Below are 10,242 nucleotides of genomic sequence, written 5' to 3'. Positions count from 1 at the left end.
TGGGATTTCGTGGCTGTAGGTTTAGTTTGGTTTGAGATGGTGTTTTTAGGTTTATTTTGGAGTGTGTGGAAGTTTGAATTAAGTTGTTTTAATGGCTGGTTGAAATTGGATATGGTTGTTGAGAGAAAATTTAGTTTTTCTTCACTTTGAAGTGTGATTTTGAGCAAATTGATATATTGCATTGAAATAGTTGTTTGGTTATGTTATAATTGCCATAATAAACTGTTCTGGAAAGTTTGGTTAGGTTTGGTGGAGGTTTGATTGGTTTTTGGGGTGAAAAACCAGAAATCACCATGGCTGCCAGAAAAAAAGGCAGGCCGTTTTTCTGGGTGTCTGAAAAAACGGCCGACCGTTTTTCCCAGGAAAGGGGGATTTTGGTTTTTTCTCCTCAAGTCCGATCTGATTCGGGGTGTCTTTCGGAGTGGAATTCAAGGTGTTTTAGAGATGGTTAAGCTAGTTTGATCTGGGGGAAAGTACGGTGTGTTCGATTGTGAGAATTAGAGTTGATTATCAGAAATTTGATTAAGGTTTTCATTTGAGTTTTAATTGTCGTGACATAGGACCGGGATTGCTTAGCTTGTTTTCCACTCAGGTCGGCCCGTACTCTTGATTTCTGAACCAAGGTAAGAAAAGTGGTAAGCACCGTATGTGGTTAAAGATTAATGGTTGAATGGAAGTGGCCTTGATTATTATCAAGACTTTGATTAAATATTTAGTAAGCCTAGGTTATGACCTAGGGTTGGAAACGGTTATTACCGTTACGAGTAATTACTCTTGAAACCGCGGTTAGGTTTCTTACTTATCTGACATATTCAGCTCGTGGTTAACGAGTGGTAAAGGGGTACTTTATAAAGTACCAAGATTGTGTAATGTGAATGTGTAATGTGTAAAAGAATACTTTATGATATTGTATAATGAGTAAACATATTGGTATGAGATTATATTGATAATCATTTTCAGTTAATGTTTTGGTTACTTTTCTTGCTGAGTCTCTGTGACTCACGGGTGCTTTATGGTGCAGGTAAAGGGAAGGCAAAAGTTGAGCAACCGTGAGTTTGTGGTCGCAGCAGCAATGTACATACCAGCCGCAGTGGCACGGCCCAGTAAACAGGATGCTCTATTTTGATTGTATTTTGAAAATATAAAGTTTATGTTGTAAAATATTTTGAAACCAGTTTGTAAATATTTTGAAAACAGGGGGACCCCGTAGTCTATATCACTTATCTTTTGTTAAACAGTTTTAAAAGTTGAATTTTGATTATTAAAATTTAATTACCCACACTTTTCAGTATAATTACATATTATATAAATCAGAGTATTTTATTAAATTGCACACACGTGGCGTCCCTGTTGGACAGGGCATTACACATACCAATAAAAAAAACCATTTACATTGTTATCTTAATAAATACCAAATAAAAAACACATTTGTTCATGCTAAATTCTGGTAAAACAAATCTACACACCACCGCTCTCTAAATTTCTTCATATTCTCATCGTGCATATTATCAAACGTAGTCTCCAGCATACTATGCTCAATGTGCTCTATCACGTACATCCCGCAGTTACCGCTGTATGAGACAATAAAAAGTAAATAAATAAAAGTATGCAAATTAAATTCAAGTTAAATAACAAAAAAATCAATTGTAATTAAGTTACCTTGTCTTTTTCTGTGGAACAACGGCCCGATCCATGACTTTTGAAGTGAAATTTCTGACCTGGCTCTCTGAGGCGGTAAGTTGAGGCACGAGGATCATGTCATGAGTCTCGAATAGGCCAGCCTGCAGCAGCAAATTTGGTAGTAATTTTTCCCACATTGCCAGGTGACTCTTCAATTCGTTCGGGGAAATCGATCCGAGGCTCGAGTCAAATATGTTCAACAACCAATAATCCAGATCTACCTCTAGTGCCACCCAATGCTTTGCTCCATCGAAGTAGAGGGTCATATATATTCTCTCCTTATTCTTCCAACTGGCCAAGAATTGACTTTCATCCCCTCGAATCAAATCTAATATGCTCTCGTCCCACTGATAGTTAGCCTGGTCATCACCCGCAGCTTCCCACCGAGCAATAACTCCTACTGGGAAAATACACGGCATGATGACACATCTATTTGGGTAGACCTCTGGATAAAAGTGTTGTCGCCTCCTCATCAAATGGAGTGCCGCATCCAAATGCTAAAACATGAAAATTAAATATGTCAGAGATTAAATAAAAAAGAGTTAGATAAAGTCTTTAAAAGCAAAAGCAGTAAAAAAGTCTTAAAAACTTACATCGTTTCCAAGCCAAAACTTCGAAGTATGTAGTTCGAGGAACCAAGACGAATGGTATCGACCGGTGAAGCACTCTCTCGAGTACTTGTTCCCAATCTGGCCGAGTACCCAATTGTGAAAAGTCTTGAGCAGCTTCCGATCAACCACTCTAAGTGGGTCCGCATTCACGAGTGTCGAAGTAGCTCTAGCCTTCTTCATTTCAGTGTACTCAGCGAACCACCTAGGCCGCCTTCTCTTCCTCCGGTTCTCCATGACTTCTGGAGCTATCTCTAACACCTGCACCTCAGAATCCTGAGTATCCCCGATGCTGGTGATATTCGTCTTCTCAGGTGTACAGAACATGTCATCATCATCCGGTGGGTAATCATTTGGGAGAATGAAGTCATCTTCCGGTGTCCGAGCCTCCTCTTCTGGTGCTGTGGCTGTGAATCTGCTGCCGGCCTTCCAGGATCTTGCAGGAGCGTCATTATGGTCTTCAACTGATCCATAATCGTTGTTTGTCCTCTTAGCAGAGCGGCCTGCCCTTCCCTCAAAGCAATCTGCCCCCTCTCCACAGTCTCCAACCTTGCCAAAATGGCAGGGTATACTGGATCGCGAGCCTCTGAGGTGCTGGGAATAGAAGCTGACGGGGGAACAGGAGGATCTTGTGATGCTGCAAGTGGGTCAACACCACACTGATCTGGAACTGAAGCTGCAGATGGGTCAACACCAGACCCATCAGGAATTGAAGCTGGAGATGGGTCAACACCAGACCCATGCAGGCTGCCGAGCGGTGCACGTGGTGGAGACGGTGGAGGTGGTGTAGAGTCTTTAATTATTCGGGCTGCCTCCGCTCGTTCTTCCAATGTGGAGGCAAGCTTTTTGGCCTGGCTTCGCAAAGCATCCTGTGTTGGTTGCCCATCCTCACCCAACACAAGTTCCTCCAAGTCAACAAATAACGGAGGCTGACCCCCGGTTATCTAACTCACAAACTCAATCTCGGTCGGCCGAGGACATAACATGAAGTACACTGTCAACTGAAAAATATAACAAATATATTAATATAATATATGGAAATTAACATGAATTCAACATAAAGCGTAACAAACTTACAGTTTTAGCAAATAATCTGGTCACTTCATCCTTCCCGAGTGTAGTGTTCGGCTTACTCTCCCAGTTGACCATTCTCGGAAAGCGATGCGACCTCCTCACTGCATACTCGTTGCCCAGCTGTAATATGGCCTCGTATGCCCAATACTGCAACGCTGCAGTATAGCCGTAGGCTGCGTATTTTGCCTCCTTCTGAGTGACTCCCTTCTCAATCTTTTTCAACATCTTATTCTTCACATCCAAGTAATCCTTGTTACAAGTTTCCATCACCTTGGTGTAAGAAATCTTTCCCCAGGGGTACTCGTAGAAGAATGGAAGGTTATCAACCATTCTTATCATAAAAGGAGGAACGATAGTCTTCTTCTCCTTACCAGTGAGGACGCCCATAACAAACAAGGCCATCCCCAACTTGTAGACATCATCAGCTTCTGTGCAGCTCTCAAAAACTCTGCGCAGTTGGCCGAAGCTGATCGAAGCACTACCGTTGAAATATTCCATAATCAACCGGTCAGAGCTTCCATTTTGTTTGATGTCTTCCTCAGTAGGGCCGGGCAACAAGTTTAACCCAGTGACCAAGCCGAACTCCACCCTCCCAGATCTACATCTCTTCCTTCCCACATAGAAATGCACCTCGTCCGGCTTGTCAGATTTTATTTTGTGAAGCATCAATTGATGAAAAAATGCTCCTGAAAATTGTATGGGCTCTCTCTCGAAAAACTGTTTGAAAGGGGATTCCCCCACCCTGTCCAATAGGTTGAATTCTTCAAATTTAGCCTTAATCTTCGGGTAGTAGTAACTACCCCCCGCCATGTGACACGACCTGTGTAATGGTCCGACACTGGAATTATAAGATGTGTAGTTCCCTGGAAAAAAAAATAAAAAAAAAAAAAAAAAAAAACCCAAAATTAAATCAACAATTAATAATAAAACCATAACCAATAAAAAATAAAATAATAATTCATAATTAATAATTAAACAATAATCCATAAAAGAATAAAAATTAAAAAAAATAATTAATAATTTATACTAAAACAATAATTCATAATTAATAAAACAATAAAAGATAAACCAATAATTAATAATTAATAAAACAATGATTAATAATTAATAAAACAATAATTAATAATTAATAAAACAATAAAAAATAAAACAATAATTAAAAAATATTAAAACAATAAAAAATAATACAATAATTAATAATAAAACAATAATTAATAATAAAACAATAATATAACAATAATTATTAATTAATAAAAAAATAAAAAATAATACAATAATTAATCATTAATAATAAAACAAAAATCAATAAATAATAAAAAACAATAATAAATAATTAATAAAAAAACAATAATTAATAAAACAATAAAAATTAATACAAAAATTAATAAATAATAATAAAACAATAATTAATATATAATAAAAATTAATAATTAGTAAAAAAATAATAATTAATAAAACAATACAAATTAATACAAAAATTAATAATTAATATTAAAACATTAATTAATAATTAATAAAAAAAACAGTAATTAATAAAACAATAAAAAATAATACAATAATTAATTAATAATAATAAAATACAATAATTAATTATTAATAATAAGACAATAATTAATTAAACAATACTTAATAAATCAATACAAATAAAATAATACATAAAACAATTACTAAATCATTAATATTTAAAAAAAAACAAAAAACAAAAAAAAAGTTAGGGTCCGATGGGTCCGATTGGCCCGATAGGGTACCCATCGAACCCATCGGTCCAATCGGACCATCACACAATCGCCCATACAGAACACACATCGGACCAAGCCAAAGGGACCCATCGGACCCCTGTAATCGGACCATCAGACCCGAGCAAAAGGGACCATCGGACCCATAATCGGACCATCGGACCGACCTGCACCCATCGGACCGAGCTTCTTCCCCAGATCCAAATGGCCATTTTCACCATTTTCACAGTGGGAATCCGATTTTCACGGATCCGAATCCCATTTTCACAACAAAAATCTTAAATCTAACCAATAATATTTCACAAACAATCCCAAACAAAATAAATCATTATACCCATTCTAAAAAAAACAAAAAGAAAAACTACATACCTTCGACATTTTCTGTGGGTTGAGCGTCGGTTGATCGTCGGTGAGGGTGGTTGGGGTTGGGGTTTTCTTCGAGTTCCGTGGGTTGAGCGTCGGTGACCGTTTGGGATTGGGGTTGAGCGTGGGTGAGCGTTTCGTGGGTGACCGTTTGGGGTTGATGGGTGGCATTGGGTGTTGGTGAGTTGAGAGAGAGAGAGTCGGCTGAGAGTAGGAATTCAAATGGGAGGGTTAGTTTTGAAAAATTAGTAAAATTGTCATATATTACCAATTTTAGTAAATATGTATTTAGGAAAAAAAATAATGGGGTTTTGTAAGTATGGAAATTCAAATTTCCCATACAGTATCAAATATCAATCGACTGTAAGAGATGCAGGGTACCCACAGTTGCAGAGTGGAGAAAAAGTTTTCCGTTTTTTTTTCATTTGAGAAATTACTCGTTTATAAGAACATAGTACTGCGTAGGCCAAACTACAACTGGAATCAATTAATTTTAACATAATTATTATGGAACTTCTTCAAGTCTTTAATAGAAAGCTAATAATAAGTATGATCTCAATACAGCATTATGTCGTTTGGCAAAAAGCTCGAGTTCGTGTGGAAGCACGACTCACTATAGCAACACAAAATTTAAAATAGGGGGCAAAAAACTAAAGACAATTTAATAAAAAATACCAACTACTAACCGAGCATGTCGGCTTGAAACAATAACCAAGCTGATCATAACTCGTTATACTCTATTGGCTTTCCAATTAACCCATAGCTGAAAGGCAATAATGCCAAGAAGTCATATCATCAACACACAGAATGAAGCCAATCTTTACAGACGGGAAGAACTGTTATATGTAGTCTCAGTCAGATAAACCAGCTTTCTTCTTCAAATGCGCCTTAAAGTCCATAATACCACCCTCCCATCTGGTCACAGCTTGATTTTCACAAACCCAAATCTCCTGGGCAACCTGGTTGATGAGCCTGAAATCGTGACTAACAAGAACCAAACCACCATCCCACTCGTTCAATGCCTCAGCTAGGGAATCGATTGTCTCGATATCCAAATGGTTAGTTGGCTCATCAAGGAGAAGCATATGGGGTTGCCTAAAAGCCAACCAAGCAAAGATAACACGGCTCCGTTGGCCATCTGACAGATTCTTCATAGCCATAACCTGAGCCTTACCTGTTAGGCCAAACTTTCCAATTGAACCCCTCATCTTTTCCTCCTCATTTCCAGGATACTCTTTGATCATATACTGCAAGGCCGACATCTCCATGTCAAGCTTCTCAGTCAAGTGCTGATGGAACTGAGCAATTCTAAGGTGATTGTGTCGTCGGACCATGCCATCTAGAGGAAATAATTCCCCCGTCATCAGCTTCAGAAGCGTACTCTTCCCAGCTCCATTGGGTCCAACCAAGGCAATTCGTGAGTCCAGATCAACTCCAAAATCAATGTTCTTGTAAATTAGGTTATCAGGTGTGTAACCAAATGTTACTTCAACAAACTGAAGCACTGGTGGAGGAAGCTTCCCAACATCAACAAAACGGAAGACCAAAACCTTGTCTCTGGCAACCTTCTCAGTAAGTCCACCACGCTCCATTTTCGCAAGGGTTTTCTCCTTACTTTGTGCTTGGCGAGCTAGTTTTGCAGATCCATGCCCAAACCGTGCAATATACTCCTTCATTCCAGCAATCTGTTCCTGCTCCCACTTGTACTGTTTCATTTGATTCTCCTCCAGTTCAGAACGTGTCTGAACATACTGATCATAATTTCCACTGTAAATCTTCAGTTTCTTGCTTTGCATGTGGATGATGTTTGTGCACACTCCATTCAGAAAATCCTGAGAATGTGATATTACAACCAGAATGCGCTCAAATTTCTTCAAGGTCTCCTCCAACCACACACAGGCTTCCAAGTCTGTAACAAATCAAAATATGTAAGTACATGGAAGTGTACATGTTATTCTTCTTTTGGGTATTATCTTAGGGTTGTGCCCAGCAAAACTAGCTTAATAACAATTACATTATCAAAATGGCGCAGCAGGTATTACTTACCAAGATGATTGGTTGGCTCATCGAGCAACAAAATGGTTGGGTTAATGAATAGTGCCCTGGCCAATGCTATCCTCATCCTCCAGCCACCAGAGAAATCTCTGGTTTTCTTTGCCTGCATCTCTTTGTCAAATCCAAGACCGTACAATATCTCAGCAGCACGTTTCTCTGCTGTAGCTGCATCCATGGCCTCCAGACGTTCATAAATTCTTTCAAGCTGTTCCCCGCCTCCATCATCCTTTAAAAAAGAGAAAAAAGTCATAAGCAACCACAAACATTCACTCATGCAAGAAGCTTTACTACACTAAGCCATTGCAACAGTGAACACACCTGCGCTGACAAGAGCTCAACTTCTTTCTCCAATCTTATCTTCTCCTCATCACAGCTTATGACAGCCTCAAGCGAAGACATGTCAGAAGCTTCAATTTCTCGAGACAGGTGATATATATCCATGTGGTCAGGTATGGGAAGCTCTCTGTGCCCAATTGCATTGAGAAGAGTAGACTTACCGCACCCATTTAATCCAAGCAAACCATAACGTCTGAGACAATTTGAAAACGGTAAAAAAAAACATCAGCACTATATAAGTTAATAATCCAGCAAGAAAATCATGACAGACCATGAGTGAAATTAAAAAGTATGGGCTTACCTGCCATAATTGAGCTCCAATTCAGAATCCACAATGAGATCATGCCCATGAAAAGTAACTGATAAAGACTCTATCTGCAATGTATATAAAATCAAAATTGCAAAGGTATATATTACTTACGAGAGAACCATTATCGTCTAGAAAACAAAGTAAAAATCTATCATCTGTATTGATATTTTATTTTCACATCTTCTATAAAAGGTTCAAAAAGTAGGTACGGTAAAATATATATTTATATTTATAATTATACATATACATATATGTATATATGAACACATACACGAGTGCTTTAAACATAGCTAAGAAACGACAAATTACACACACATCATCTGAAAAAAAAAATAAATTCCGAATATTTCAGAGAATAATTTATCCATTAACGAACTAATTATTCTCTACATATACCCAAAACAGCAGCCTAGAAACAATATTCCCTGAAAATTTAGTCTCTTAATCTAAATTTAAACCAAATCTTAAGCTAAAAGGGGCAAAATAAAAAAAATAAAATAAAAACCAATCAAACAAATACTAAGACCAATTCGAGACTTACGCGAATATCTCTAGAGAGAGGATGAGAGCAGAGGACACCAGTGCAAGTCCGATCGGATATTTCAAGCGCCCCAACCCCATTCGCCAACTTATCAGCTCCATTCTGTGACACAGCCGCCTTCGATGAAGCAGATGACGCCGCGGCTTTGCCTCCCCGCTTGGCCGCCGCCGCGGCCTTCTTCTGTGCGGCCTTCTTCTTGCTGGCGTCCGAAACCATCCTTATAACCTAATCCACCAATCGAAACAAATAAACCATAAAAAAAACTAAATAAACGAATCAAGAATACCAAAACAGAAAAATTGAGAATATTATATCAGAAATCGAACCTTCGTAGATTGCAGGGATGGGATCTGGGAGGGGCGATGAAGGAGAACGAAAGAGTACGATCAGATCTAGGGTTTTCAGGCGTTGGTATAGATGAACGGTGATGAAAAGAGTAAAGAATACCCAAAGAGATGAGAAAAAAAGGGTTAGAGGATTTCGGAACAAGGACCAGAGTTAAGAATTTATTTATAAGGGAGAGTGGGTTCCACGTGTTCCTTGTATATACTGTTCTATTTTAATACTAGTAGTACTAGTCCAACACATTAGGGCATACTTTTTTCTGTTGTGTGAGTTGCGTATGCAATCACAATTTTTAAGGTCCTCCCTTTGAAAAATATAAAAAAAAAAAGATAAAACAGCCAACTAGTTAGGTCGGTCTGATATTTTTCCCTGTAAAACGCTGCCGTTTTCAATTGGGCCACGAGACTTATTATTTTTCTTTGGAGAGTTTACCCCTCCATGCCAATAAATAATACTAATTTTTATTTTTCTTTGTTTTTTATTTTTATGATGAAGATAAATAATAGCAATTTTATTAAATAAAAAATAATGTACCTAAAATATAATAATTATTATTATATATGACTAATTTTATTAGGTATTAGAAAAAGAATGCACATTTTACCTAAATTTCTTAGCACCATTATTAACTTTCTTTAAAAAAATTTTTTAGCCAAATTTTTTTTTTGTAAGGTTTCATAATAATCTTTCTTTATTAACTAAATTAGAGAATTTATCCGCGCGAAGGTACTGAATAATATTTGTTGTCTTTTTTAAGTTTTAATTTTTTATACTAAATAAGTGATATAATATAAAATATAACATCATATTATAAGAATATTTGGAATTAATATAGATTTTTTGAAAGAATTTTTCTTATACAAATATCACATATAGCAACCAAGAATCTTTCGGTGTAATTGACGAAATACGTTAAAGTTATGCAATTTCACATCGTCTCGGAAGGTCAAGTGTGATGATTCTAAAACTTTATAGGCATGGGACTACACAATTAAATAGGGCTTAAATGGATTGATTGATACTACTTATATCAAGAAGGTGCATCTTATTTTTCAGTAGCTTATCACGAAAGAACTTCACGGTTAAGCGTGCTTGACCTGGAGTAATTTTAGGATGGGTGACCTCTTGAGAAATTTTTCCAGGAAGTGTGCAAGTAAGGACAAAACATGTTGGAAACACTCGTGTTGGTTTGTA

At 37.3% G+C, this 10,242-nt stretch overlaps 3 protein-coding genes across 3 annotated transcripts; all 3 read right to left on the bottom strand.

Annotated features, from left to right (window-relative positions):
* Positions 1 to 1,318: 1,318 nt before the first annotated feature.
* LOC133034806 (uncharacterized) lies at positions 1,319 to 2,621 on the bottom strand. The gene is made up of 3 exons (XM_061110205.1): positions 2,274 to 2,621; positions 1,660 to 2,177; positions 1,319 to 1,571 (listed from the first exon to the last, which is right to left on the bottom strand). The coding sequence occupies exons 1-3, from the start codon at positions 2,613 to 2,615 to the stop codon at positions 1,433 to 1,435; spliced, it is 999 nt and encodes a 332-aa protein (XP_060966188.1). The 5' UTR covers positions 2,616 to 2,621; the 3' UTR covers positions 1,319 to 1,432.
* Positions 2,622 to 3,048: 427 nt separating this feature from the next.
* LOC133034805 (uncharacterized) lies at positions 3,049 to 5,824 on the bottom strand. Its single transcript, XM_061110204.1, has 3 exons — positions 5,468 to 5,824; positions 3,366 to 4,225; positions 3,049 to 3,289 (listed from the first exon to the last, which is right to left on the bottom strand). The coding sequence occupies exons 1-3, from the start codon at positions 5,799 to 5,801 to the stop codon at positions 3,233 to 3,235; spliced, it is 1,251 nt and encodes a 416-aa protein (XP_060966187.1). The 5' UTR covers positions 5,802 to 5,824; the 3' UTR covers positions 3,049 to 3,232.
* Positions 5,825 to 5,966: 142 nt separating this feature from the next.
* Positions 5,967 to 9,348, bottom strand: LOC115719766 (ABC transporter F family member 1). The gene is made up of 6 exons (XM_030648952.2): positions 9,030 to 9,348; positions 8,704 to 8,928; positions 8,154 to 8,227; positions 7,835 to 8,045; positions 7,508 to 7,742; positions 5,967 to 7,370 (listed from the first exon to the last, which is right to left on the bottom strand). Exons 2-6 carry the CDS (start codon positions 8,917 to 8,919, stop codon positions 6,313 to 6,315), a joined length of 1,794 nt encoding a protein of 597 aa, XP_030504812.1. The 5' UTR covers positions 8,920 to 8,928; positions 9,030 to 9,348; the 3' UTR covers positions 5,967 to 6,312.
* Between the last annotated feature and the right edge of the window lie 894 nt (positions 9,349 to 10,242).

Source organism: Cannabis sativa, chromosome 2 (genome assembly GCF_029168945.1).
Source record: "Cannabis sativa cultivar Pink pepper isolate KNU-18-1 chromosome 2, ASM2916894v1, whole genome shotgun sequence".
NCBI lineage: Eukaryota > Viridiplantae > Streptophyta > Magnoliopsida > Rosales > Cannabaceae > Cannabis > Cannabis sativa.
This window is presented reverse-complemented; position numbering and strand designations above follow the sequence as displayed.

What these genes read in the sequence shown, in the direction of transcription:
- LOC133034806 (XM_061110205.1), bottom strand. Translation starts at nt 2,615, where the DNA reads ATGTTCTGTACACCTGAGAAGACGAATATCACCAGCATCGGGGATACT. An exon ending in AGTTTTGGCTTGGAAACGAT is followed by an intron (nt 2,178 to 2,273) that starts GTAAGTTTTTAA and finishes TTCATGTTTTAG; the next exon opens with CATTTGGATGCGGCACTCCA. An exon ending in GTTCCACAGAAAAAGACAAG is followed by an intron (nt 1,572 to 1,659) that starts GTAACTTAATTA and finishes TGTCTCATACAG; the next exon opens with CGGTAACTGCGGGATGTACG.
- LOC115719766 (XM_030648952.2), bottom strand. Translation starts at nt 8,919, where the DNA reads ATGGTTTCGGACGCCAGCAAGAAGAAGGCCGCACAGAAGAAGGCCGCG. An exon ending in CTCTCTCTAGAGATATTCGC is followed by an intron (nt 8,228 to 8,703) that starts GTAAGTCTCGAA and finishes TATACATTGCAG; the next exon opens with ATAGAGTCTTTATCAGTTAC. An exon ending in TTGAGCTCTTGTCAGCGCAG is followed by an intron (nt 7,743 to 7,834) that starts GTGTGTTCACTG and finishes TCTTTTTTAAAG; the next exon opens with GATGATGGAGGCGGGGAACA.
- LOC133034805 (XM_061110204.1), bottom strand. Translation starts at nt 5,801, where the DNA reads ATGGGAAATTTGAATTTCCATACTTACAAAACCCCATTATTTTTTTTC. An exon ending in ACCCACAGAAAATGTCGAAG is followed by an intron (nt 4,226 to 5,467) that starts GTATGTAGTTTT and finishes TTTTTTTTCCAG; the next exon opens with GGAACTACACATCTTATAAT. An exon ending in CCAGATTATTTGCTAAAACT is followed by an intron (nt 3,290 to 3,365) that starts GTAAGTTTGTTA and finishes TATATTTTTCAG; the next exon opens with TTGACAGTGTACTTCATGTT.